Source organism: Microplitis demolitor, chromosome 7 (assembly GCF_026212275.2).
Source record: "Microplitis demolitor isolate Queensland-Clemson2020A chromosome 7, iyMicDemo2.1a, whole genome shotgun sequence".
NCBI classification, from domain to species: Eukaryota; Metazoa; Arthropoda; class Insecta; order Hymenoptera; family Braconidae; genus Microplitis; species Microplitis demolitor.
In genome coordinates this window covers 15675348-15700452 of record NC_068551.1, presented here as the reverse complement: position 1 = coordinate 15700452, position 25105 = coordinate 15675348, and the positions used below count along the sequence as shown (strand labels likewise).

Sequence of the window (25105 nt, the reverse complement as noted above, 5' to 3'; positions counted from 1 at the left end):
TATATTTATAAATAATAAAACAATCATTTATATAAAATATCCTAGATAAAGATCTTTATTAACACAAATCATTACATACTATTATTGTTTTGCAATTTTGTTTCTATTGTAACATATGTTTATTGCGTTCATTTATTTTTATCATCATAATCTTTTGCATTAAATTATAATTACTTTATTCTAATTACTAACCATTATGCGAACGTAGTGTGTATTTAATTATTTTCTTTTTTTTTACAATGTACATGGTTTATATTTAGTTTATTTACATGCAATTAATTTATTTATAATGCAGATTCTGTATTGAATTTAAAAAATTTAATTATCAATTCAATTTTGCATTTTTAAATAACAATCGAACATGTTAATAGTTTTTAATTCATTTAATTTTAAAAAGACAAACATTTATGCTGGACAAAATTTTCATTATTATTAATTTTTGAATATAATTTTAAAAATAATTGTAATCGCTAATCACAAAAATACTGTATTAAATGGAAAAAATTATTAATTTTATTAATAATTTATTTTTAATTATGATCTTCGAGTATCACAGAAGTGCTCTCAGTCAAATTTTAAAACAAAAAGAAAAAAAATAATTTTATGAAAATTATTTAAATATTAAAATAACATTTTAATTAATTGATCAATTATGACAGAGTCAAGAGTATTCATTCTTCATTTTAAATAAAAAAAATATTAAATACGATAAATACTATTTTTTTTTTTAAATTATTAATAAACGTTATCATGTACTTCGAAGACTTTATAATTACGTAGATATGTTATTAATCCACAAATATTTAAGACAGATATTAAATATCGACATAAAATTTTAAACATTATTCAAAAACATTAATTTTTTTAATTATAAAAAAATCGCCAATAATTTAGAGATATAAAAATTATATTAATTTAAAAAATGTTAAATTTATCAATTGAAAACATTAAAATACTACTGGTTAACAAATTAACAATTAAATTTATATCAATTATCCTTCTGCACCATTAAAAATTCACTTGAATTCGTGTCATCATTTAATTCAATATATATATATAAAAAAAAAAAGAAAGGAAAAAAAATTTATTTAATAAAATAGAATCCGCAACATTTACGTAACCAACAAATAATCTTCAATGTAATAAAGATATTTACATAATATATATTATTATTATTAATAATCGGCTCATTTTATTAGCACTTATGGCTTTAGCCTTTGGTGTTAAACATTTAATCTTAATAGCTTATCAATATTAATAAATCAATAATTACTTTTGATCCTGATTTTTTATCATAAAAATGCCCTTAGATTATTTTAAACTGGGTCCGCGACTATGAGACCATACAGATCCTAAACAAATTCACTCTCTTTGGTATCCAATGGCCTTAATCTCTTTATTTGTTTTGTTTATTAATTAATCACCGAAAATAAAAATAACCACGATTAATAAAAAATTTTGATTAACCGGCAGTGAATAAACAGGCAAATATTAAAATAATAATAAATATTATTATTATTATTATTATGTTGTTGAATGATCCCATTGCGGTGACCATTGAGGCGAGGGTCAATTACTGCTTGAAGGAGGCGCAGCGTATCGTGTTCGCGGATCCGTATCACCATCACATATATATTTACCTATTTAAAAGTAAGTATATTATTTATAAATTTTATTCGTTTTACTAAATAAAAAGTTGAATAAAATTAATTGGTAGTGTGACGTTAGTTAATTTAAACTCACCCGAAACAAATCGACGCTTAACCAAACTCAATCTATATCCTGGGCCAACTAATTCAAATTCAACTCCAGACAGAGTTGTACCTTCGCAATTAAATTGAGTGAATATAGTTCCCTGAGTGCCAGGACCACGATCGATTTCAACTCGTGCTTTTAATGATCCTACACCATTGGCTTCGCTGTGCTGTGAAAGCTCCGTGAATTTCCACAGTAAACGATTTGTGTCTGGTAACCATTGAGCTGAGGGTTTACTGTGCATACTCTTGAATCCTCCGTCAATTGGTGCTGCTACATGAAGATTTAATAGTGGACTTGGTGATGCCATTGCACGGCTATTGTATTTATAGTCAATCTAAAAAAATATAAATTTAAATCAACACTTGTATCTTAATATTTTCTAATTTATTTTTATACTTTAAATTTCAATCACTTCAAAATAAATAGATGTGAAAACTCTATAAAAGATTAATTCAATAGTAATGAATCTACAGGGTGGTCACAAAGAAATGATTTCAAAATTCCCTGATATTTCCTGGTTCTCCAGGAAAGTTTTTCACATTTTTCCTGGATTCAGAAATTGAATTCGTATCATTTAAATATTCAAAGTTTTTATTATATTTTTATTGTCAATAATTAAATTTGATGATTAAATCATGCAAGAAAGCAAAACAAAAAGCCAAAATAATTTAATATGGCCTACTTTTGATTATTCAATGTTAAAAGTATGTAAGTTAAAATATATTTAATAAGAAATTTTATGATTAAAATACACTAGCCAAAAAAATTAAGAGATATTAAAAAAATTCCAAATTTTTAAGCGATTTTGAACAGGCTGTAACTCAAAGGAAAATGGTCGTACAACAAAAGCAAAAAGGAGAAATTTTAGCTTCAAGTGTCTAGTTTTCTGAACTGGTTTGAAATTTTTTCATTATGCACGATTTCGGAGTAATAAAAAATCAATCACAATTATCGAAAAAATTTATGGAAGCCAGTAGACCATTTTTAAGACGAGCAAAAATTAAAAAATTTTTTTTTCGATGGTTTCTTCAGGATTACTTCGGGACCATGTATAATAAAAAAATTAAAAACTAGATCACAAAACTAAACTGTTTTTCCTGTCTCATACCAATTGAAAAGTCGTTTAGATGACTTATTTTACCAATATTGGTAATTCACTTTTTGTCGTCACTAGTGTTGTCTTTTAAGTAGGTATTTTTTTGGTGACATAAATTTCTGATCGTTTTGTCAACATATCGATGCCTTATCGACAAGTCAAAAAGTAGCCTAAAAACTGATATCTTATAGATATCACAAACGCAAGTGTGCTACCTGGGTATCTTACTCCTGTTTAGTAATTATATTTTTTACTTCTAGGATTAATTTATTTATTTGTATATTTGATAAAGATGATCATTATCATTAATGTTTTAATAATTATTATTAATTTGAATTTAGCGCCGTGTTGAGATGAACTTAATAGACATTTTTATTATGATAAATATTGTTGTAGATAAGTTTTCTGTAAAAGTAATTTCTGTGTAGAACAGGGTGGCGACAAACCGGGAATTGTCAGGGAATTTTGAAAAATATCCGGGAATTTAATTGCGGCAATTAAAAATTAAAAAATTTTTCAATAATACACTAGTCACAAAAATTAAGAAATATTTAAAAAATTCCAAATTTTTAAGTGATTTTAAACAGCTGTGGGGTGTCTATCATTTGTAATGGAGTATTGATAGAGGATCATAGAAAATATGTAAAATTTTGCATGACGTACTGTATGAACGGCCCCTAATTAAGAATTCATTATTAAAAATAGCTTGCCCAGTAAAATTCAATCCAATTATTTTTGATAAACGAATAACAAAAAAAATATCGATTGATTTTTTTTTAGTGGAACTCCTTAGTATATATTTCAGTTTACATTTTATACTGTATCAATATGTATAAAATGTATTCAATATGTCCTTGGTCTAAATACTCCCGCAAAATGTGAAAAATTTATGGAGTAATTCATTTTATGCTAATAATGATTATGGATAAAATAAGCTATTTATAAGTTTTATAGAGAGAATGTTTGCAAAGATGTATTGATTTGTAATTATTAAAATATACCTTTAAATCGGTGTGAGTTGGTTCACATTTCCAATAGGCAACGAGTTGAAATGGACATGATGCCGCGCCTTCTTTAGCCTTAATTTGATATTTAAGTATATCAACATTAAAATATGATGCTGTTGGGTTTTGTTCAGCTTGACGACGTAATAATGTTGTTAAGGCACTCATATTAAAGTCAAATATTGTTGTTTCTGATGTTGTCTGAGTAGCATCTCTATTTAAAAATGAATAATTAGTAATTGTTACAACTATTAACAATTAAATAAATAAATAAATATAAACATACATGCTGACAAGTTGAGAATTAGGAACAAGTCTTTCTAGTCGATTAGTATTTCTCATTCTAAATGTTAATTTTGCTGGACTTGGATTATTAGCAAGTACAGCGACAATACCAGCAGGAAATGAAAGCATCATATCACCGTTTAGTTTGACCTGACAGCGTGTCTCATCGGTACCACGGAAATACGAATGAACAATTTCATGAAAAGCTACAGCAAGTGGTATTGTATCAGCAAGACCAATTGTCAGTGGAGAAGGACCACGTGATGAACCAACGCCAACTCCAGCAGTACGAAATTCAAGACTTGCAACGCTATCAGCTCGTGATATCGTTGCTGGAGACATTCTCCCACGTGGTCCGCCTTCACTGCGACGTGATGGAGGCCGTGGGATTATTATCGAACCCGTTGGTGTTGATGATGCTGATTGTTTGGGTGGCAATGCTGGCGTTATGTCACCTACTTCGGAGAATAAATCTCCTTCTATATCAAGAATAATAAAATAATGTATCAACAAATAATTATCAGAGCAGTGATAAATATAATATGGATTTATAGAAGGATTAATTACCTGGAAAACGTGTATGAGATTGAATCGGAGGCGCTGATTGTGGAGGCGCCGGTTGTGGAACCGGTGACGTTGAAAGCGGAGGTGGACTCTGCAATGGTGCGTAAGGATGACTTGCCGTAGGTGTTGATGCACTGGACGGCGTACTACTAGGATTAAAAAGATTTAGACCGAGTAAGTCTGAACTTGGTTTGCCTCCTAACTGCTGTGATACTGACTGGGAACGTTTCATATGATGATCTGAGTCATTATTTGATCCTCTTCGACCCTACAATTCATCGTTTTCATTAAAAATATTATAAAAACTTTTTGCTTGAGATTTTGTCGGAAATTTATTCTTTATTTTTGTTGTGAGTTTAAAAGAATTATAAAAAAAATTTTAACTGTGGAAATTAGATAATATTTTATAGTGACTTTAATTACGAATAGAATTCCGCGGGAAATTTACAGATAGAGCGATAATTTAATTTCTTATATTGATGTCAAAAAATGGCGGGGAAAAATACTTTCATCATAGCTAATGTTTGATTAGCGCTTCGGTCACTTACGTCCCTATAAAATCGATATTTTTAATAATAAAGTAAATAATTAAACTTGTTCCAAGTAAAATTTTTTCAACTGTTTTTTATTATTTGCTCAACTATTACCCGGGCTTGAATCGCTTATTTGCTTGTCAAGTTTTTTGTTTGTAAATTATAGTATAGAATTTTTTTAATGTTTCAGAATAAAAATATAAAAAAAAAAAAATATACACTAGCGTACAAACTTTTTATCGAAGTTTACTTAATATAAATTAAATATTTACATATTTTATAAAAACTTATTCGATTGATTTATAAAAACTTTTCTCGAACAATAATAATAAAAAAAAAAAGTTTGTAAAATTTGTAAAAGTTAATTTAGTTTTATTCCCATGGGTAATTTACTAGTGAATCTCAGTTTGAATAAAAATAATTTATAAGTTTTACCGTTGGAGCTGGTGATAATGAAAGATTTTCAACAGTTGCACGTAACTCATCAACACTAGCACTCATTGGTGCTCCACCATTACTCAATGGTTTTATTTCCACCCTTATTTTACGTTCTCTCTCGTCATCAGATTCAGTATCAGAACTTGAATAAAATCCTTTTTCATTTTCCCAAGGATCTGGTTTAGGACGAATACAATAACCATCTTCATCTACCTCAGGTGTCGGAGTTTCTGATTTTCTATTTTCATCTTTTTCTTCCCTATTAACAGATGAAAATAAAAAGACAATAATTAATAAATTTATATACAAGTTTAACAGCACGCCCAGTGCATTACTATCAAGTACATTGTTAAAAAATTAATAAATTTAATTATATATATTTAAATTAAAGTTATAGAAGATTAATTTATATTTATACTTATTGATTAATGTTATTATTATTATATATTATAATTATTATAATGTGTAACTCTTTAATTTGTTGCACTGGGTCTGCTGATAATTTAAATACTGACAGGTCTGACTTTTCTTCTTTGTTACTGTTTGTATCCACAGAATCCTTTTTCTTCTTAGCTTTTTTTTCTTTTCGTTTTTCACGTCTGCTACGAAGAAACCCTGTTAATTTATTTTAAATATTATTAGTAAAATTATTTCATAAAAATAATTATTAATTGAAATAAAGAAAATAATAAAAGATAGTTGTAAAATCATTAAGTATTGCATTCAATTGAAACCATAGTAAAAAACCAACGGGTTCGGTAAGAGCTGAAAACGTATGACGATTTTTTTTAATTTTAATTTTTATTACAAATCAATCGAATCCCAATCCATTCAAATTCCTCACAAACTTCTACTTACAAATGACATTAAAGTCAAATAAAAAAAAATTACTAGTATGTATTAGATTTGCATTTTTTTTTTTTTTTTTTTTTTAAGATTCCAGATAAGTGCAATGAAATTAATGATTAAAATTATTAGGCTTTCTACTGGCACTAAAGTATTATATAATTACTAAATTTATTAATACAAAAAAAAAGTCATATACTAATAAATTATTTATAATAAAATAAATTTAAACCATCACCATTTTTAAAGTCAGACGCGAAAAGATTGTGATAAATTGTTTTTCTAACAAATAAATATTTTAATAAAAAAAAAAAAAAAAATATAAAATTTTTAAAATCGAATTTTTTAATTAAAAACAAAGCTATTGAAATAATTATAGATAATACAAAAAATTTAAGTACAAGACATAAAAAAAAATTTTGTATAAAATAAAATAAAATTAAATAATAATAATAAAAAAAATTAAATAACATGGATATTTAATCATGCACCATAATTGAAGTTGTTGGAGTAATTTGTAATTAGACGGCTCACCTGAGGCATCCCCGTCAGTAGCCGCCTGTTCTCAACTTTAACGTCCATCTCCCATTATCTTATCTTACATATTTTAATTCAAAAACAATTTAAAAAAAAATAGTAATAAACTATTAAATAAGTAATTATTAACGTGAAACATGTGCGTACACACAGTGACAGAGATTCATAGCTTTTGATAATTATAAGTAAACTTATTATTTATTTTTTTAAGAGGCAAGACATTGACATTGAACGTTGTGTTCTTTAATTAAATTCAAGTCTTACATCTTCTCATACCAGTTTAAGATTGATTATATGCTTGTGTTACGTTGTAAAGTGCACACACTGATGATTAGCACGTAAACATCATTTATAAATATTTTTTATATGTGAAGATATTTTTTAAAATCTAACGTCGAGATATTAATGACATGAATGATTCTAAACGTTGTAAATTATAAGTAATAAATTAACAAACAAAATACCAAAGAATTGTATGTGTGTGTGTTTTTTTTACTGTAACGATAAATAATATTATAATCAAGTTATTAATAATTTAATGAAAAAATTATATTACTTTTTTGTAGTTAAAACATTTGACCCTTACAAAAACCCGTAATTATTGTTAGAAAAACAATTTACAGAAAATATATGTTACTTGTAAATAATAAATAAAATTTTGAATATTTAATTTTTTAGTATCAAGTGTATAATCTACAAGCATTTGTTGTTAGTAATGACTGATAATTAAGTTAGTAATTGATATTATTAATAATAATAATAAAATAAAAAGCGTTAGATATTTAAAATAATATTTCCTAAGGCATTATGATAGTGCGTTGGTGTTTTACATGTTTATGTATAAAATCCGGAATCAAAAGCCTGTGACAAAGCGTTTCCAACAAAGATAGACAGACAGACAGACAGACAGAGGCAGATCACCTTTTATATATTATATCATCAGCTATTTTATTTAGCCTATAAATTATAATAGGCAGTGGCAAATAATTACCTAGTATAATTAGCAGAAATTAAAGCCGTAAATATACAATAAATCCTGTTTTATTTATATATGTGTATCAGAAAATGTTATGGTGGCATTAAGATGAATATAAAGGCAGAATAAAAATAAAAAAAAAAAAGATTTAATGTTGAAGCAAAAATTAAATTACCGTTAATTAAAATTACGTGATTTAATATCCGTGTGAACATATAAATTTTCTAAAAGCTTGAGCATTAATAGAACAGCTACATCTGCATCTAATTTTGTTGATCAATCAATTACTTGTATGAAAATGTTTATAAATAGTTAATAGTCAATAGTAGATTGTTAACATCAGTAGGAAAATAAACAGAACTAAAAAAAATAGTCAGTTGTAGCTGTTTTATGGAATGGATTTAAATAAAGTTTTACGTGGACAAAGGTAAATGATTAAAGCAGTTACATTTAGATCCTCTGAGAGGGTTCCTGGAGATGCTGGAAGGTGGATTGTCACCTTGAGGAGTGACAGGTGCCGAACCGGAACCTGCTTGCCTCTGCCTCTCTGAAACAATCACTCATCGCTCATATTTTTCAATCCGCGTCGCGATCTCTACTTTATTTTTCTTCTTTTACCAATTATTATGTATACCGTATTGTTTTAATATTTAGATTTTCAATTTTTATAATATATTCAACTCGACGAATAAAATTTGTTTAGTGTTCAAAACAATCGTGATACACGTACAAACGACACGCCTGAATTCCTATTTAAATTCCAAGTATTTGATTAATTCGATCGTGCTGGACTATCTATAAGCCATTCAAAGTGCCTTCAGCATTCACCCGCACCTTGATTAAATATACACACATACCTACACACATATATGCATACATATACATGTTAAGCAATATATGTATGAAAAACTATTGATACTTTTAAATAAAACTTTTAAATTAATTTAATAAACATCTAAAGTTTGTCATTCAATTTTAAATTAAATACTGTGCGCTCATATTCTATATTCTCTCTCTCTCTCTCTTTTTTTTCTTAATTGAATAATATCGATTGAAACGGGGTAAAAATATACGCTCGTATATCATCCTTCTTCAGCAGCTAATGACGCACAAAATAGCATAATGACTAGACCACAAAAGCATAATGATTATAATAATTTAAAAAATAAACAAACAATAAATGACTTTGAGTAGCTTTTTCCGGGTGTTTAAAATAATAATTACACTCATAAATAAGTTATTAAATGTTGTGCTAAAATGAAATAAGTCTAAGTTTAAAACAAAAAATCATCGAATACTTTGCCTCAAGACAAAAAAATTACTTCCAAGTATTTATCTTAAAGCCAGATGTTAAATGATGACAAGGTCAAGTGTTAAAAAGATATCAATAAATTTAAAGCATTACACGTTAAAAGTTTAAGCGATAATGTTAAGTAATAAATAATAAATAAAAATGAGTTATTTAATATTTAAAATAATAGTAATAATTTTGTATCGAGGCAAATATGAAGGGGACGCGTTAAAAATAATTTTGTTTTAATTTCGTTTTTCGTAGACCTACCCTGGGAGTTGGACATAAACAGGTTGAGAAGCGAGGTGGTACGACGTGAGCCTTTGGTTGTAGCGTCTTTGTCAGTATTCTTATCCTTAATCTTGTATTTTTTATTATTATCTTTAATATCCTTTTCGTGATTATATTCTATAGCAATGTCCCCGTGATAATCACCACCCACAACCTTAGCCGTCTGACTTTGGTTTTTCTTAGTTGTGTTGTATTGTTGTTTGTTACCAGCAACTCCTGTTTCTCCATTAGTTCCTTTAGAACTTGGTGGTTCCTTTATAGCTGTTGCTGTTGTAGAATCAGCAGTTCCACCACCACCGCTCCCGATACTTCCGATAACACTACCACCACCACTACCTCCACCTTCGACTTGATGCGTTGAATTAGCCATTTCTGCAAGGCTTGTCATCACTTCATCGTACTCGATCACCCCTGATGCATTTACAATTATTTAATTACGTATTACAATACCATCGTCATCCACATTATTGTTGTTGATTTAATACAATATAATTTGTTTTCATTAAATATTGTTGTTGTTAATTTAAATACCTGGTCTTTCAAATCCGGTGTATTTAGATTGAACAAACTGCTCCAACAGTTTATCTACCGTCATATCCAGACACTGTCGTTTAAAGTCAATATGAACTTGACCAACTTGCTCATGATTTGTTTGAAGAACATCGGCATATGTATTTAAAAATTCTTTCATTTGACGTAAATGTGTTTCTTCAACGTCTTGAAATCTCTATCAATAAAAAATTATTTATTAAATACTCAGATTAATTTTAAACAAATTATAATAGTAATAATAATAATAATAAATTTACCCGGCATGCCTGAGTCATTTTAGTTTCAAAATCATTTCTGATAACCGTATATTTATCTACAAGTACTTTATAATCATCTTGAGCTTTTTTAAACTTAGCCTCGGATTTTTCGAGTTCACGCTGGCTCGCATTATCCTTTCGCAACTTCTCCAACTCTAGCCCTTTTTGCTGACACATGTCCTTAGCTTTTTGTAGTGTCACCGTGATACTCTGTATATTCTGAACGACCTCGAGGGTCGATGACTCCTCCTCTTTTACCTGAAATACATCATCTTATAACGATACATCTATACAATGGTTAACTTTTTTTTTAACGACAGTTTCAACTTTTGAAGTATTTTTTTTTTTTCAACATATAGTACGGATGAGTGGGCGTATACTGATAAGCGTGTGTACGATAAGAGTGAATAGGTTTATCTTGAACCCAGGAACTGTGTTTTAAGAGATATTTAAATATCTATGGATGTTTATGAGTTTATAAAAACATACTTACAGTCTTATGCCTTTTGTGTAGCTCATCAGCATACTTAGAAACATCTTTTATTAACTCGGATACCCGCTGTGCCATCTGTAAATGCAGGCTGGCTAATTTTTCTGCAGCTCCACGTAATGCTGCCCATACTGGTGCAAATGTGCCCTGTATACTACTACTATTACTTGCTTGCTTAGCAACTTTACTCAATAATTTATAATTATTTTCTTCAATTGCCGACCGCTCTCGGAGAAAATCTGCAAGCTCTTTACTCGCCACCACTCCATGCTTCATATTATGATACAATACATCAAATCCATTATTCTTTTCACCCTAAAAATAATAATAATAATAATAATAATAATAATAATAATAATAATAATAATAATAATAATAATTATTATTATTATTATTGTTATTGTCGTGTATATTTAGCGTATTACTAGTTTAAATTCATTCATTTTCAACAACTACACAGACATTTGAATAACATAGTTTTAAAAATGAGCTTTTATATATTGTTTCAATGTTCTTCTAAAACTTGATAATGTTGTTTCTTGTTTACTCAGGAAACTTATTTTACCAATTACACCCTGTATACAGTATACTTTTCTGAGCTGTATTTGTTCTAGTATATTTCATATTAATACAATAACTGTTCCTAGTATTATAATTATGTTTATATTTTCTTAGTTCAATGCGGTTAGTTAAATAAGGTGTGATTGTTTAATATTTTTAATATAAAAATGCACGTATTATACACCATTCGCTGATTGATAGTCATCCAACCTAAGGCATCCAACATCTCGTACACTAGTATATTTGCTAACATCAAGCACTAAACTCATGGCTCTATTCAGTACTATTTGCATTCTTTTCACTTGTTCCTTATTATATTTTAACATCAAAGTACTGCAGTATTCGAAATAAGGAGAGATGGTAGATATATATATATATATATATATATATATATATATATATATATATATATATAATGTTTTTAGTGTAACTTATAACTGAGTTATTTAATAATAATAATAATAATAATAATAATAATAATAATAATAATAATAATAATAATAATAATAATAATAATAATAATAGCAAGTAATAATTTTTTGCAGTTTTTCGCTGATGTAAAAACTTGCTTATTTATTTTTATTTATTTATTGGTTTTGTTTAATAACTTATTACATTTAACAACTAGATCATAAATTTTTTTAATGAAGCCTTAGGATAGTTTAAGCGATGTATCAAGTATAAAACGTAATATACTACGCAGTAGACGATTATTATTGAAGGGGGATTGAGTGTGTAGTGATTTCAGTAGGTGGTTAAATGGTCGAGATTGTTTTAGCAAACTTTTGGAGGTCATGTTTAATTATAATCATGTAATCTTACTACTTTAGAATTTACTTAATCATAAATATATACTTATCATTTTCTTAATAAGTTCAACTTATTTATTTATGGGTATAAAAAAATAAATAAAATTTTTTAAATATTTAATTTATAAAAAAAATAAATGATTAAAATTATCAAGTAAAGTAAAGAGTAATTTTTTCATGTAAAAATATATGAAGATTATAATTATACATAGAACATTTTTTAAATAATAATTTTTATGGAACATTGTAATTACTCAATTACGAAATTAAATGTAATGTAATTAAATTAAAGAATCTAATAAAATAAATATAATTTTTCAAAGATACTTTTAATTGATTCTGTAAAATATCTAATGGCTAAAATAATAAAAACAAATTTTGTTTTTGTAATTCTTTCTTAAAATCAATTTCATCTAATAAAAAAGACAATTGTACAACTCTATTATACAGCAGACTGTGACGCACAAGGTATATAATATCACCGGGTATGATTGATAAAGAATTCAAGAGACAAGCATCCAGACGACGACGGTAGAGTCACATTGCACACACTTCGTTGGAGTACAGTGTGTAATATGTAAGCAAGAAGTAGCCTCATAAGTATAAATTTCTTTCAACTCGTACTCTTTATGTTATTCTTTTTTTTTTCTTTCTTTTTACACACCCCTTTACGTTTTTTATTTTCATTTTACATTATACTCAATCCTTTTATCCATGATTTACAGGTCTTACCCTCCCTATTCGCTAAAAACCCATAATAATACCAACTCGAAAAGTAACTTTGTGCGCTCGTCAACCTCATGGTTTTTCTTTCAAGACCAATAGAAGGTCAACTGGCTTAACCGGTTTCCACGGCTTTTCTTCGTCTTCTTCATCGTCATCATCATTATCATAGTTTGAAAAAATCAAAAACAATTTTAATAATTTCTAACAATTTTTTTTTTGTATTTCTACTTTAAACTCAAAGGAAGCACAAATAATCAATTATTAGCGGTTAAATTTGCCTCATTTATTCAACAGGCTCTAAATTGAAGCTTTGCTGATAAAAAAAAAATTCTCAAGGCCTCTCAAGAAAATAATTTACAAAAAAGAAATATTATTATCCAATTATGTGAAAAAAAATTATTAAAAGTAATGATGTTTTACTGTTTTACAAACACTCTAGTTATTTGTACCAGAAATGACAAGTTGTCAAGAAACTTGAAATATATTAAAACCATTTAGTTTTTTACGTTAGACAGTCTACTAATAATTTTTTAATGTACTTAATATTATGCTTATATCTATTATTATCCAATTCTTTGTTTTCACACAACATTAAATACGTAATTGTTTGCAAATTGTGGTATCAACGACAATAGATTCTCATTATTATTTTTCATATGTAAAAATACAGTCTAGTCTTGTTAAATTTTATTCAGTGTTGTATTTAAATATTTTATTAGTATTTCACGTATAATTAGTTTTTATAATTTTTTTCTTTTCGAATGTTTAGTCAACTTAGTAATTTGTATTAGTATTGAAATAATGAAGAACAAAAAAAAATTGTTGCAAGTGAATATTGGGATAAAGTATTTTAAATTAATTATTTTAAATGCTTTTCAATTGTTTTAATTACTTTCCAAGTATTTGAAGTACTACTTTAACTACCAGTAAAAAATTTTTATAAGTAGTATTTCAATTACTCTTTTAATGAATAAATGTGTTTAGATATTTTTTATTTAACAGCATTTTTAATGTATGTAAATTAATGTTGAGTATATGTATTAAAATACTTTAAGAAAGTATTTTTTAATAGTACACAGAAAAAAAGGATTTCTTGAAGCAACAATTGAAGTCAAAAATTTTCTTGGCACTAGAAAAAATTACTCGATGCAAGAAAATGTTCTTTTGCCCCAAGAAAATTTTTGTTTTGAATTGATAATTCTAAAAATTTTTTGGGGCAAGTAAAAATTTTTTTCGCAAAGAAATTTTTTTTTTCTTTTATTTCTTATAAAATGTTAAGAGCTAGTACCTTGGTCATAATTAGGTACTTTATCTTATTTGTATTTCTATTTAAATATTTTAAAAAAGTATTGTTTGCCAGTACATATATTGAAGTAAAATACTTTGTTAGTACCAATTTACAAAAATATTTATAAATGATATTAAAACGATGAATTTTATGACTAAATTTGTGTTTAAATTACTTTTAAATGGTATTCTTTATAAGAATATATACATATATATTAGAATGAAAACTATTTTTTGGGGCAAGTAAAAATTTTTTTCGCAAAGAAATTTTTTTTTTCTGTGTATGTACTTGAGTGAAATATTTCTTATTTATGGCTAAATTTCATTTCTTTTAAGGGTTTTGTCAAGCCTGTTAAGGTAGAATCTTGAATTACTGACAATGTAATAAAAATGGGCCATTTTTATTTATTGATTAAATTTAATAAAATAATAAAAAATTATTATTGCGTATTATCTTATTTAATGCTTTTACCAATTTAATCAATCATTTTTTAATAAATATATAGCATTTTATATGATCACTCAAATGTACCAATTATTGACATGCCACATAATCTCTATGGAGTTATCAGTTTTCGTGCTGTTTCAGAAATGTCAGAAAATTTTTTTTTTTCATCCAATATCTCGTATCACAAAATAGAAGTTTATTTCGTAGTGTTTGACATGTTACAAAAATTATATTAAAATATTTATAACTTTTAAAAATGTTTAAGGAAGTTAGTTACACAGAAAAAAAGGATTTCTTGGCGCAAAAAATTTGCATTTGTCCCAAGAAATTTTTTGCATTATAAATTGAAAACAAAAAATTTATTGGGGCGAAAAAAAATTTTTTTCATCGAGGAATTTTTTTCTAGCTCTCAGAAAATTTTTGTCGTTAATTCATAATGCAAAATATTTCTTATAAAATGTTAAGAGCTAGTACCTTGGTCATAATTAGGTACTTTATCTTATTTGTATTTCTATTTAAATATTTTAAAAAAGTATTGTTTGCCAGTACATATATTGAAGTAAAATACTTTGTTAGTACCAATTTACAAAAATATTTATAAATGATATTAAAACGATGAATTTTATGACTAAATTTGTGTTTAAATTACTTTTAAATGGTATTCTTTATAAGAATATATACATATATATTAGAATGAAAACTATATCAGCAGAATGTTACTTTGGTTCTTTATCATCACCCATTACTCTTTAGTCCTCTACTTTTTTCTCCCTTCTATTTTAAATTTTACACTTAGTGCACCTGAATAAAAACGTAAAAAAAAAAAAAAAAATAAAATAAAATAAAATAAAAACGAAGACCTTTAAGCTATGCAAATGGTCTTTGTTTTACGGATATTTATGTCTGACTTAAAGCAGTCAGTATAAAATAAACCAAATATATATTTTATTTTAATCAGAATCTTAGAGACTCGCGTGATTCAATGATTAATAAAATTTTGATAATTAATTAAATAAAAGAAAAAAAATTTTAAATATTTGGTTGAAAATTAATGACTTTATCAACAAAAAAATTGTATTTCACAAGTAAAAACAACAAGTATAATATTGTTATCAATGTCTCTTTGATGTGTACTTGTGATTATATACGATAAATTACAAACAAATACTTAAATATTTAATAGATATAATAATGTTTACTCAAGCGTATATATCACTTGTTTTTATTCATCATTTGAATATCGTTAAAGTAAGTGCGCACTCGTACATAACGAAAGGATGTTTAAACAAAAAGATTAAAAATATAAAGTTCAATTCAACTTCCTTTAATCTATCATACTAATATAACATTAATAATTAAAAATTTTGAATAAACAAATTATTTATTCACTTTATTGAGAAAATTTTATTGTTTTCAGTAATTGTTTGAATAATTGCAAGTTTTATTGTTTTAGATGAAAAAATTAATTTTTTTTTTTTTAACAAAAGTTCAACACTTAAAAATTTTTAAATAATACAAACAATTGTTCAAACATTTGAATAAGTTTTTACCATAAATTACAAAGTAAAGTTTATAAGTAAAAATTTGAAATATAAACTAAAAAAAAAACGTGTATGTACATGGTGCAAAAATGGTTATACGTTATAACATTATTCAGTAGTAGTAAGTAGTAACGGTCTAAAAGATGTAACGTATTTACTCACTCTCTCTCTTTTTCTTTCTTTTTTTAGCACATAACAGCAGTGCCTAGAGAATAACAAGTCTAACAGAGACGCAATAATAAAAAATAAAAGAGAAGTGAGAAAAAGAGAAGGTGAAAGATCGTGAAGAGAAAGGATAAGCCGACAGAGTTTTGGTTGAGAAAGAGAAATAAACAAAAGCGTCGAAGGACACTAACTTCTCCTCCTTGTTTTCCTGCAGACTTGAATCACCTGTCTCTCTTTTCCCGCTTATACATTAAATATAAAATCCCTCGTATGTAATAATGTAATATAACATAATACGTTAAAAATATACATGATGTCTTTCTTTAAATTAACATTCGTCGATTATACCGATTTATTTTAAATATTATCATTATTATTCGATTGTTTTTATCTACGGCATTCTTATAACCCAACTCATATCTATCACTTTCATTTTCGTCTTATCGTTCAATATACACTATCTAATTACACTACATTATCGCATGAATAAAATAAAATAATAAAATAATAATTAGAATTAAATTATAAAACTTACCCAAAAATAATCAGCAAAATCTACAGTCATGGTGAGCAATCAGATCATCCTCAGTATTATCATCAATTTTTATTACACTCTCGTTATTAGTATTTGTTTTTTTTTTCTTTTCTTTCTTTTTTCAAATACAATACCAGCAATAATGACAACTATTATTATTATTAAGGTTTACGCCCGGGAAGTCTTAGGAGTCTCTGATCTAGGTAGTACCGTTGTAATGCTTTTCTATTGTCTGTCATCAAGCAAACCCAGTCATACTGATATACAATGCGATTTAAAATATTCAACTAAATTATTAAACCGGGACATAAAAAATAATCCATAATCGTAAATGGTACGAGATTATTTTTTTTTCTTTTTAAATATATTGAATAATATATTTCTCTGAATATAATTAAATTAAAATTTATAAGACACTGAATAGAAAGTAATAATTATAATATATGTTAGTAATAGTAATTAGAGTTTGATATTAAAAACATAACATAAAATAAATAAGTAATTAATAATATTGCACGGCACTGCACCACTGACTGTTATTTAATTTATATAGTTGTAGACTGAAGTAATGTGATATATAGAATGTGATTGAATACGATGACGATGATAATTGGTGATAATACTCTTTGACTCTGGTCTATAGAGTCTAGTGTGTTATGCACATAAAATTTAATATATAATACCGAACAAAACGTAGCGGCAACGATGGTGACTTTGCAGAAGCGCGGATAAGAAGGGTCAACTTTAATAACTAGTATGCTCTGTAAGTCCGTAAAGTCCGATGTCTGTGATAGTCTAAAAAGACACGAGACTCGATATTATTCGTAGTAGTATCGCTAAGTTTCCTAGTTTTATGTATATAGATGTTATACAGACAGAGGATGACGTGAGGTTTTACTTTGCCGATCGTTTATTCTCTACTGTTGTATGGAGCTGCTGTTATATATTACACGACGGTGTTGTGTTATTTTAGCTCGAAATATTATTACCAGCGACATCTTGACGTTTTACTTCAAGTTACCATTTTGAAATCGGTTGATAATTTGAATTTTGATGATTAGGTATTGTAGAAATTTTTATTGTTGGTTGCGCTGTTGCTCATGGGCATAAGCGCAATTTTTGAATTCAATTTTTTTACCGCCATTCATATATTGGACCGATAATGGTTCGAAATTAAATAGAAAAGGTTTATAGCATAAAAAATGTAGAAACACATGAATAAAATATCATAATATTTTATAAATTGAAAAATTATAATTATATTATTAAATAAGTACACACATAAGAATAGAAATTGTGGAAAAATATAGTCAATACTAAATGCAATAACTTTTTTTCATCTTGAAAAGCTTTAAATTTTACGGGTGAGTAGAAAAATGAAAATTATGACGAAAGATTCTTTATAATAAATCGATTTATATCAACTACTAATTGAATAAAAAATATTTATTCACAGTATGTTGAGAATTTGATAAATATTTTGTTTTTTTGAATATCGTAGCCCTCATCAGTTATTATTTTTATGTTTGCGTATGGATTATGCAACTCAGTTTCTAAAAATAAATGTCATTTTTTATTTATGAGTATAAATTTATGGTAAGTGAATCACCGCCCTGACGTTCCTTCTACTAAAAATAAATTGTACTTTTAAAATAAAAATATGTTTACTTACATTCGATTATTTTTTGTATTATCCATTAGCATTAAGTAAATACCAAAATAAATAAATTCAATTTGTTTTTCACAGGCTCTGAAATTAAAATAAATTTTAAATTACTTTAATGAACTTACTTTTTTCACGCCAATTTTGAATTTCTTTTTATATTTTTTATTTTTTGTTATTTTTCTTTGTTAATGTGTTTTTATGTTATCGAAGAATAATGCGAATAAAATATAGTTTTCATAAATTAACTTCTTTTATTTTAAACATAAGTCGTTACTTTCAATAATCCATTGGAAATAAAATTATTTTCTCTAAATAATGTCTTGTTTAAAGTAAGAGCGTTCAAGTTCTATGAGCAACTGAAGAGCTAGTACTACTGAAAAGTGAGCGAACCATATCGATTGACTTTACATTGTATGGTGCTCTGACAAAGCAGCCCTTCGTATTCTGTGAATCTTTATTTATTCATAATAATGACGTCTTATTATCGGTTATCAAAATAATTGGATATGAATAATTAGTACTTTAATATTCCTATGACAATTTTCAGTTATTATAATAGCAACAATGTCGTATGATTGTCTACTGCTAGACGTATAGGCGCCTTTCTTTATGAGAGAACTAAAGAACGAATAACAATCGAAGTTCATTGTTCAGTTAAAATTTGACTACGATACTTAATATATAAGTTTATAACTATTAAAGCTTTAGAAGTACAAAAAATAGGTATGCTAAATATTTATTGGAAATTTTTTATGGCTGTTGGACTTTGGAGACCAATTGAATGGCATGGTTTAAAAGCACATCTTTACAATTGTTATACCATGTTTGTCATGTTAATGAACTATTTATTTTTTATGACTGGAGTAATGGATATTAATTTCACAAATATTGATTTTTTTGGCTCAATTGATATTATTACACTGATGTTACAGTCTATTGAAAACTTTGCAAAAATATTTTGTTTGGTCAAAAAACGCAATGATTTATTGAATTTAAATATTTATCTTCACAGCGAGCCATTTAATTTACGAAATGACGATGAAATATTGATACAAAAAAAGTATGATGACATTAACAGGTAATGATTATTGTTTTATTAGTTATTATAACCATTAAAATTATTTAACATTAACAAAAACTATATAAGTTTACAAAGAAGTTGATATGTATTTAATCTTTAAATTATTTTTAGCCAATAAATAATTTAATCTGAATTGATATTGTAAAAATTCTGAACTTATATACGTATTATAAATTATAATATACAGTCATTACCTATAAAAATTTATAAGAACAAATAAAATCTATATGAGATTTAATGGTCAATTAATGCCGACCTATTTTAATTTTTTTTTTTTTTTTCTAAAAATTTTTTATTACCTTTTCGTTTACTTAAATGAAAAGTAAATACTGATTTCCACTACATGTATATGTATTTTTTTTTACTCAATTTTTCAAATAAATTACGTATATAATTATTCTAATATTTTACACAGTAAAAATAATTTAAGTTCAGGCTAAATTAATTTTTTTCACAGGATTGTCAATTTTGTTTGTTTAACATTAGGGCTTTTATCAACGTTATGGTATACCGGTTTTAATGCTTTTCAAATGATTATGCCAACAGTGTTACCTTATCGTAGTAAAATGCCGTTTAATTATTCCGAGCCAAAAATATTTATTATAACAGCTGCTAGTCAATGCTACACAGTAGTCACTATTGGTATTATTAATACTACATTTGGTATATTATTTCCGAGCATGATGTTGCAAATTTGTGCTAAGATTTGTATACTCCAATATCGTTTTCGAATGATAATTACGAAATTAGAAACTAATGATTATAAGGGTAATGATAATTTAAGTGTTGAAAAAACTAATGAAAATTCGCCAAAATATTTAATTGCTAAATGGGTCGAAAGTCATATTGCACTTTTACAGTTAAGTTTTTATTTTTGTTTTTTATATTATTTTCTACAATTTTAATGATTAACAATAACAAATAGTTTTACTTTTGCTTCTAATTTTTAGTTTATTCAAATGTGCTAATAGCCTGTTTGCAGAAACTGTTTTTATTCATTATGTTATTAATTCGTTTGTTATGTGTACACTGACACTTTTACTAAGTCGATCTAGTTTCGATATTTCCCTTATTGTTAATGCATTTTATTTTGTTCTTAAATGTGTTCAACAATTTGGTCAGTGTGCTTCTGCACATCAAGTAACTTTAGAGGTAATTTTATGTATCAAATTAAATTTTTTTATTTTATTATTTCAGTTTTATTTTCAAAATAATTTCATTTGCATAAATGATTTTTTTTTAATTATATTTCTTATCGAAAACTTACGTCAGAGGTTTAGAGAAATTCATACAATTTTTACGTGAGACTGGTGTGTGATAGTCGCAAGTTCGATTCTTAAGCACAGTAAATTTTTAGTTAAATTGTAAAATTATAAACGAGTTTAATTCAAGTTTTTCTTTCAATTCAAACATATGTTTTTATATTTAATTAATACTTATGTATGTTATTGCATCAACAGTTTGAAGATCTGCGTCACGTCATTTTTTCAACTAATTGGTATGCCATTGATGTGGGAGTCCAAAAATTACTTACGATAATAATGTCAAAAACTGTAGAAGAGGTTATTTTCGTTAGTGGATATTTTGTTGATTTATCTCTGGATTCATTTAAAAGCGTTAGTATATATTTTTAATATGTTTCTAAATATTAATCATGAATTTCTGTTACTGGGCATTTTTAAAGAGCTTTTAAAGACACATTACCTTACTAAGCAATATTAATTACGTATTTGCTATTTATTTTTGTCATATTATTAATATTAAATTTAATATTACAAATATAACGTAACATAACACAACTTAATTTTATGAAAGTAGTTTACAAGAGACCGGGATAGTACAATTTATTACTTTGTTGAGAACTTTTTTAGATAATCAGTCTATTATGAACTGACGATAGATTTGCTAAAATAAATAAAAATCCAATTTTTTATTCTAAAAAAATAAATTTTCTAACCGGTTATTTAGAATCAATGGACAAAGAAATGTCTGTTGTTAAGTTTGGTAAAACATAATTTCATTATTATTCGTAGATAATGAAATTATCATACACTATCTTCAATGTGATTGATCAGTGATTGGGGTGTTGAAAACAACAAATTAACCCGATGCATATGACATAGGATTACTGAGGCATGTTTTATATCATAGTAGGTGCTATAGTGCTGTAAAATGAATTGTAATTTAGTTTTTGCGTTCATTGATTAGTAATTAATAAATTATTATTTATTTATAATTTATTATCGTAGAATATTTTTTTAGTAGAATAAATAAATAAAAGTAATATAAATACATTCTGACTATTCTGTGTCTTTTATTTTTTAAAACTGCATAATTCTATTGCTGAATAATGATTTTAAGTAAAATTAAGATTTAGTTGGAAATAATTATATTTAGACGATCAAAATTCAGGAAATTTTATTAATTAAAATTTTGCTATGAAATAGTGTTTTGAAAATGGTTTTTCGGCTATGAATTTTCTTGTTTGAATTTTTGGAAATTAAAGATATTTTGACTAAAAACTGTTTTCCTCCGCATGCAGTTTATTTTGAGATAAATGTCAATGTTACTGCTGGTATGCAATTAATTCATTTAAAAACAAAAAAAAAAGGATATACGGCTATCTTTAGTAAACACAGAATATGAACAAAATTTTTTTTTACATAATAAAACAGTTGTAGCGACGATCAATCATTATATGAATCAAGTTTATTGCTGGTATTCAAGAATTATTCCAATAAATTTATGTCATTCAACTTGTAGTAAATTCTTTTATTAATAAATTGATAATTCAATTTTTCAATTTTCAAGTCCAGCAACAGCAAATAACAAACCTAATTAATCAATATAAAATCAGCCATCGGTAAAATTTGTATCAAAAATAAGTCAACGATTCTGAGGAGATTTAATATTTGAATCTGAAAAAATAAAAACAGAATTATAGTTACAATATTTGTAAAAATATTCACTTAATTAGTTAATAATTATACTGGCTGGTTAGCTAGTTATTAATGTTATAATTATAATAATTATCTTTTTTATCTCGAAAACAGTAAGGTAAAAGACCTAGGACCCGATCACTCCATGTATTTGTATATCTATATTTAGTAAAATCCAGTAAATATAGATGTACAAATACATGAGTGATCGGGTACTAGTTCCCTTATCGGGTACTAGATCTCTTACCTTATATCTTAAGTACGGCTACATCATTCTGCTCTTATGCATACTCGAACTGATGAATCACTTTTTATTCAAAGTTCTATGATCTGAAACAAGATTAAAATCTTTTAATCAAAAATTTTAAATCACTAGAAAAAATTAATTTAATTAAAAACTTTAACCATGTACTTAAAGTAAGAACTTTCTTACTTTGCAATCAATAGTTATTCAAATACTAAAAGAATTATAATTATTTATTATTTCAAATTCTAAATTTCTGTCATCCGGCGTTGATGCTATATATTTTCATAATTTACAACTGACAGTAAAGTTATATTATTTAATTTATAAAATATTTTATTTAATACTCAATGATTTAAAAATGAATTTATAAACGAATTTTCACTGATTATACTTTTAAAGAATTTGTATTAGTTTAAAAAATAGTCCAGTTGGTAACAATGTGAACAAAAAAAAAACTAAAGCAAGCGGGCCCTTACTGTAACTTACTCGCGTCCATACGACAGTGCCCATTGTCTCAGTGACTGCTGTGCGTAGAGCGTAGGTTATTGATAAATCGTCATTTTCTTTTAATATAAAATCCGGATAGATGTTTTAATAATTATTTAACAGCTAACGATTAACAATTGATGAATAATAATTAATAATATTTGAAAATAAAAGTAACAATTAGTTGTCAATAATTAAATAGTATTGTGAATAAATAGTGAAATCATAAGTATCAAGCAGTGAACGAGCGTAAAAATATATAGATTATTTTTTTTTATAAAGATCAATAAAATATATATAGTTATGTTAAAAAATTAATAGTTTTCAAGTAACAATATAGATTGAATTAATAAATATTATATTTGATATGAAGTGAACTATGTGTCGCAGAAAATTCAAGTGTACAGAAAAAACTTCATGAACGATATATATGAATATTAAGGTTAAAACATTTTTAACTGTATATAATTAGTGATTATTTTTTAACTATCTCAAAATTATAAGTGTGAATGTAGTTGACAATTGACAATTTTTGAATAAATAAATACAATGTAAGTAGAATACAAATTAAAAAATGCGTATTTAGAGAATTGAAAAGTCCGTACGTGCATTATTTTTAATTACCTTATTTTAGTTAATTAATTTGTTTATTTAACATTTATAAATTGTCTCATATTTGCTACATTCACGCTCATCTTAAAATATATCCATGATTTAAGAACACTAGCATCTTTATATTTGATTAAACAAAAAAGCTTTTGTGTATTTCAAAGTGTACTTCGGATCGGGTTTCTAAACAGTTAAAATTGAAAATAAACAGACAAGTTGTTGCTTGTTTGGTAAAGTAAAGGAAGGAGAAAGAGAGGTCTCGTAATGATAAAACCTAAATCTTAGTTAGATCGATACGTTACTTTAAGTAGTGGAATAGCCGATAAAGAAGAAATTACAAAAACTATTTCTACTTTATGATGGCGAGATGGCGACACATTTGATGCTGAGTACTACAAGCTAAGGTAAATTTTATATCTGCCCTGATAGCCAAGTTGGCGAGAAACTGACGAGAAACTTGCAGCCGCAACTGGAACCAAGTTGATCGCCAACAGTTGGTACCTCCAATAGTTGATGGACATTTTCTGAGAAAGTTGGTGGCAAAAGTTGTATATCCAAAAAGTTGACGATCACTTTCTGAGAAAGTTGGTGGCAAAAGTTGCTTGCAAAAGTTGGTGATCATAAGTTGACGGTAAGTTTACTTTCAATTTCCTCAGAAACTTGCATTCCAGTTGCGGCTCCATACTGCCGCCAACTTTCTGAGAAAGTTGGCGGTAACTTGTAGCCAAAAGTTGCAAAAGCTGAAGTTGTCGACAACTTGTCGTCAAGTTGGTCGGAAACTAATGAATGACCAACTTTTTCTCAATCAACTCGTGTTATCAGGGTGATGACGTAAATCTCGATGAGTGTGAACCGTGTGAATGTATCAGACATCAAACTACTTGAAACTTTTACTATCGATATCTCTGTGAGAAACGCAAGTACAAGAAATTCAAAAAGTGACACTGACGCGTATTTCAAATATCTTTTCACATATTTTCGACTATTTTCATCCAATGTTTTTCTAAAGTTATAATTTTGAAACTAATTCTCCAATAAGTTCTCTCATAAATGTATATTAATATAAATTGATAGAATTCACTTATTT

General features: G+C 26.4%; 2 protein-coding genes across 6 annotated transcripts; one reads left to right on the top strand and one right to left on the bottom strand.

Moving 5' to 3' along the window:
• Positions 1-26: 26 nt before the first annotated feature.
• LOC103575391 (F-BAR domain only protein 2) lies at positions 27-17927 on the bottom strand. Of its 5 annotated transcripts, none has more exons than XM_014443753.2 (13): positions 16991-17927; positions 10922-11233; positions 10429-10686; positions 10151-10346; positions 9599-10030; positions 8486-8584; positions 6149-6293; positions 5676-5937; positions 4711-4975; positions 4145-4622; positions 3856-4072; positions 1744-2092; positions 27-1640 (listed from the first exon to the last, which is right to left on the bottom strand). In XM_014443753.2, exons 1-13 carry the CDS (start codon positions 17018-17020, stop codon positions 1570-1572), a joined length of 3114 nt encoding a protein of 1037 aa, XP_014299239.1. In that variant the 5' UTR covers positions 17021-17927; the 3' UTR covers positions 27-1569. The 5 variants fall into 5 exon arrangements, with proteins under 5 accessions (XP_014299239.1, XP_014299240.1, XP_053596342.1 ...); XM_014443754.2 differs by having other exon boundaries at positions 6194-6293; XM_053740367.1 differs by having other exon boundaries at positions 6203-6293.
• A 2486-nt stretch (positions 17928-20413) lies between these two features.
• On the top strand, positions 20414-21882 carry LOC103575388 (odorant receptor 42b-like). Its single transcript, XM_008555156.1, has 4 exons — positions 20414-20596; positions 20688-20889; positions 21198-21353; positions 21771-21882. The coding sequence occupies exons 1-4, from the start codon at positions 20418-20420 to the stop codon at positions 21813-21815; spliced, it is 582 nt and encodes a 193-aa protein (XP_008553378.1). The 5' UTR covers positions 20414-20417; the 3' UTR covers positions 21816-21882.
• Positions 21883-25105: the final 3223 nt, after the last annotated feature.